Source organism: Colletotrichum karsti (genome assembly GCF_011947395.1).
Source record: "Colletotrichum karsti strain CkLH20 chromosome Unknown Scaffold12, whole genome shotgun sequence".
Lineage (NCBI taxonomy): Eukaryota > Fungi > Ascomycota > Sordariomycetes > Glomerellales > Glomerellaceae > Colletotrichum > Colletotrichum karsti.
Window position 1 is genome coordinate 521,815 of NW_024065912.1, and position 4,932 is coordinate 526,746.

Below are 4,932 nucleotides of genomic sequence, written 5' to 3' on the forward strand. Positions count from 1 at the left end.
TTCCAGGCTTGACATCTTCCACTTGTCCCGTATACCAAGCCGAATGCTCGAAGCCCACAGTCAGAGGGAAACTGGTCGTCGTAGGTTCTCTGTGCAATACAGCTGCTTTCTGTTTGTCCAACTGGATGAATTACGGCTTGTACTTTCAAGGAGGGGCTTTGCAATGGCGGTTCCCATTGGCATTCCAGCTCATCTTCCCTGTTGTGGTATCTGTTGCGCTGCTCTTTGCCCCTGAATCTCCAAGGTGGCTGCTATTAAAAGACAGACATGAAGAAGCACTTCATATCATTGCTCGACTCGCAGGGAAGCGGGTTGACATCCACAACGAAAACGTCACTGCTGAATTTCTCTCCATCAAATCGGCCATTGATATGGAGCGGAGTGATCGTGTTGCCGTCAAGGACGTTTTGATGTTCAGGGATAAAACTCAGAACTTTCGACGCGTGCTGTTGTCCTGTGGTACGCAGATGGCACAACAATTCAGCGGAGTCAATGCTTTGGGTAAGTACATTCGGGTTCTCGGAAAGTCATCACCAGGGCTTGCTGACTGTTTAGGGTATTATCTACCGACTCTGTTACAGCAAAGCGTGGGGTTTGACCAACAGATGAGTCGACTTATGACAGGAGTCAACGGTACCATCTACCTCGGATCTGCCTTTTGCTGCCTACTTCTGATCGACAGATTCGGCCGCCGCAAGTAAGATTTCAGTATCGCTCTCTCGCAGCAGTAACTGACAGCATCTCAGAATGATGCTCTACGGAGCTACCACAATGGGCTCCTGTTACTTGATTGCTTCGATGTGTCTCCGAGCTGGGGACGCAAATCCAGCCCAGAAGCGAACGGTAGGGCCTTGACTTGTCTGTGCAGGCTAATTTTGCTCACTGACACACGATTAGATGGGAAATGTCACCACCGCGATGTTCTTCATGTACTATTTCTTCTACGGAACCAGCTTTGCTAAAGTTCCATGGGTATACAACTCGGAAGTGAACTCTTTGGGCTGGCGAACTCGCGGTGCAGCGGCAGCTACAGCAACGAATTGGATCGGCGGCTTCGTTGTGACCCAGTTCACCAAAGTTGGGGTTGACAACCTTCACTGGGGATTCTATCTGAGTATGACCCGTGAAAACCTACTTCTGTGCCCTCAATTAACCGGCCACTAGTCTTCGCCGTAATCTGTTGGGCATATTTCCCAATGGTCTTTTTCCTGTACCCCGAAACGTCGAACCGAACGCTTGAAGATATGGACCAGATCTTCATCCGAAACCCGTCGCCATTGGTCTTCGGCAAGGCAGAGCTGACGCAGCGCAAGAGACCACAGGCTTTCATTGATGCGGAACAGACACGCATTGCTGATGCTGAGAACACGGAAATAGGGAAAGAGGTGTCAGTTGCAACGGTTCAGCACCGGGACATGGCATGATAACCAGGATTGGCAGTTGGTCTACTGCTTGTTTTCGCTGGCAATTAACAGCCGTGGCTTTCACTGAAATGCCATCCGAGAATCGAAGGCTTTTCCATCGTAGTGAGACTAGATTCATGAATAACCACCCAAGAGCTACACCATCGAAGTAGCCTGTTAGGCTTTTCCTGCGACCCTCCATTTCTCGTCGTCCTTACCGCTGTTGTTACTCTTGTTGCCCTCCTTGGCCGTTTTGCTCTTACTCTCTGTTTATTCATACCTATTATCTATCTCATATCCTCTACTCCAAGCTACACGATTCTCTCAGTACATGAGCTAAGAACCAGAGAGAGACCTAGTACAAAAAGGAAGTCTAGAAATGGCAAATTTGTAGTTCATGAGACTACTGTAGTACACTAGGACGAGTGCACGTCTGTATGATTAGTGATCATCTTCCTGGGCCGCTGCGAAGGATTCTCGATATATGATTGATTCCTTGAATCCTTGCCAGTCTTCTTCATGTATTATACCTAATGGCCTGTCGATTTGTATGGATTCCGTTACTCCACAACAGCAAGTTCAACAGGCGTGCTTCGACTTGGCTTCCCCGCATCGGGGGGAGGCGGCACGACTAAATATGCAGCGGCACGCCAACCGTTGCCGATCTTCCGACACATGAGAAACCTCGCGCGTCTGGGAGGCTTGAAAAAGCAGGTCTGGAAATAAGATGGAGTTTCCAGAGGGATTCGGGGACGCTGGTGGTGCAGCTTATGGGTTGGGTCTGGGTCTAAGACTCCGCTCCGAAATTCCAGTACAACGCGTCATAAAAGCCTTCCAAGTTCCGTCCCTGAGTTGAGATGTCGTTTCTTGCAGCAATCGTTGCCCGACTTCTTAATATACTTAAATCTCAGAACCATGGCTTCCCTTAAACATGTCGAAGTTGGTGACGTGAAGATTCTGGGCTTTACAGTCATTGATATACGATTCCCAACAAGTCTCGACGGAGTTGGCTCCGATGCCATGCACGTTGGCACCAATGGCTCCCATCCGTACATACAGCTGCACACAAACCATGAGAATCTCATAGGAGAGGGCATCGTATGAACTCATTTGCGTCATCTTTGAAGGAGACCGAGAAACTAAACCCTTGGACAGGCATTTAGCAACGGCCGTGGAAGCGAGCTCGTTTGCATGGCTCTCGACGTCTTCGCTAAGAGGGTTGTCGGGAAGACCATGCATGAACTCACACGTAATATGGGAAAGACTTGGCGATATATGGTCTCGGACTCCCAGTACCGATGGATCGGCCCTGAGAAGAGCGTCACACACTTGGCCGTTGCCGGAGTTTTGAACGCCGTCTGGGACCTCTGGGGCAAGATTCTGCAGAAGCCGGTGTGGCAGATCGTTTGCGACATGAGCCCGGAAGAGATTGTGCGGTGTATCGACTTTCGCTACATCACAGACGTCATTACACCGGAAGAAAGCGTTGACATGCTGAAGAAAACAGAGCCCGGAAAGCAAGACCGGCTGCGGGAAGCGCGGGAAAACTGCGCTGTCCCGGCATACACTACGTCTCCCGGCTGGCTTGCTTTCTCGGGCGATCGTATGAAACAGGTTCTTGAAGAGACAATTGCCGAGGGATACACAGTCTTCAAGTTCAAGGTCGGTACGAGCGTCGATGCTGACCGCGCCCGATTGTCGGCGGTGCGAGAAGTTCTTGGGTACGAGAAGGGCTACCAGATCATGATCGATGCGAATCAAGTAAGTTTATACCGATCTCAGCAGGCTTCATTGCCGTACTAACACTTATTAAGGTATGGAGTGTTCCAGAGGCAATCGACTACATGAAGAATTTGGTTGAGTTCAAGCCGGTATTTATCGAAGGTATTAAAAGATTGCCCCCTGCGCCCCTCTCTTTTGGCATTCTGACGTAAAAGCAGAGCCAACAAACCCTGACGACGTCCTCGGTCACGCCACCATTCGGAAAGCTCTCAAGCCGTACGGAGTTGGTGTCGCGACAGGGGAAGCCGCGCAGAACCGCGTGACCTTCAAGCAACTGCTTCAAGCTGAGGCAACAGATGTCTGCCAAATCGATGCAGTCCGCCTCGGCAGCGTTAACGAGTGCTTGGTAGGTCTCTGGCTCTCATTCACGTTTAACAAAAGCTAAAGATGTGTGGTTCCAGGCGGTCATGCTTATGGCATTGAAATTTGACGTCCCATGCGTACCTCACAATGGTGCCATGGGCCTCACCGAGCTCACCTCCCATCTCAGCACCATTGACTACGTCGCTATCAGCGGCAGAAAGTCAATGCTCGAAAACGCCGACAGTCATCGGGAGAACTTGCGCCACCCTTCCAAGATCATGAATGCTCATTATGTGACGCCCCTGGCGCCGGGCTATTCCACGGGTTACACGGATGACGCCCTCGAGAAGTACACATACCCCAGTGGAAGCTTCTGGAAAAGCGATGTTGGGCTTCGTATTATTGATCAGCCCACCGGTGGAGAGTTGTAACTGTGACAAGACTGTTTTCATACTCTGGAGAGCAATCTTTGCTTCTTTTGCACATCTTCAAGGATCGAGACGACTGCTTCCAAGCTGGAAATTGCCCATGGTCTGATGTTTGTTATCGCGAGCGTTTGAAGCTGGTCAATGTCTGGACATAAGTGTCGCAAATGTGGACTTAGGGAGGACAGTGTTAAGACAACTATAGCCCCAAGAGATCTGTTTGATGTTAGATATGTTTGCGTTCATGTGATGGGTGTTCCTTACGATAGAGAAAATGTCCATGTGTATTGGCTTGGGCCTTTAAGGATGGTAGACGTATTGTGCAGGTAGAGTCGGCAACTTTCAATACACAACTGTGCCTTCTCTAGTATCGTCGGATCGGCGATATCGGTGTAGCTAAGCCCACATATGTAGAGAACAAACGGTCTATAGATAATGTGTCGGGCCGCGAACTAGCGTATGCGAAGAACTGTCTCGCGATCATGCCGACATGAATCAAGCCCAAGAGACGGCCTGTATTGCTCTGGGATAGAGGTGTGCCACATGTCCAGTTGTCTATGAAGTTCATCGCATACGGCGGACATGGCGGAGATCTCTTCAGAAGTAAAAGTGTCGCAGGCCGAAAGTGTTGTGGATGATAAGCTGAGAACATGGTCCCTGCGCGGATAAATCGAGTTATGTACCCTGTTCAGAAGCCGCCGGATAGAAATCTCTGCCAGGTAGCTTGTGGACTCCATTTCTCCGAGATGATTGCAGTTTGGTAGGCTTGTCTCGTCTGTAAGCTGCTGGAGACTGCTTCTGGGAAGCTCGAGCTCGGCAAGACGGTCACACTCTATCAGGAAGCAAGACCAGAATAGCCGTAGAGTACTTTCGATGGAATCAAGTCCCTCTGGCGCCGTATCGAGACTACAAGTAGCTCATTAGTAGATGGCCTTTTTCATGCAAAGACTTCTTGAGATGTTATTCCTACCCAGAGAACTTGAATTGAAGTATGGATGAAGCAGAATACACCAGCCGCC

At 49.9% G+C, this 4,932-nt stretch overlaps 2 protein-coding genes across 2 annotated transcripts; both read left to right on the forward strand.

The window, feature by feature from the left end:
* Positions 1-371: 371 nt before the first annotated feature.
* Positions 372-1,424, forward strand: CkaCkLH20_04540 (putative glycerol proton symporter of the plasma subject to glucose-induced inactivation protein; the record flags this gene model as incomplete). Its single annotated transcript, XM_038887259.1, has 5 exons — positions 372-501; positions 556-697; positions 747-843; positions 898-1,114; positions 1,165-1,424. 5 exons carry the CDS (start codon positions 372-374, stop codon positions 1,422-1,424), a joined length of 846 nt encoding a protein of 281 aa, XP_038747425.1.
* An 894-nt stretch (positions 1,425-2,318) lies between these two features.
* CkaCkLH20_04541 (putative l-galactonate dehydratase protein) lies at positions 2,319-3,919 on the forward strand (the record flags this gene model as incomplete). Its single annotated transcript, XM_038887260.1, has 5 exons — positions 2,319-2,501; positions 2,559-3,164; positions 3,218-3,287; positions 3,344-3,531; positions 3,587-3,919. 5 exons carry the CDS (start codon positions 2,319-2,321, stop codon positions 3,917-3,919), a joined length of 1,380 nt encoding a protein of 459 aa, XP_038747426.1.
* Positions 3,920-4,932: the final 1,013 nt, after the last annotated feature.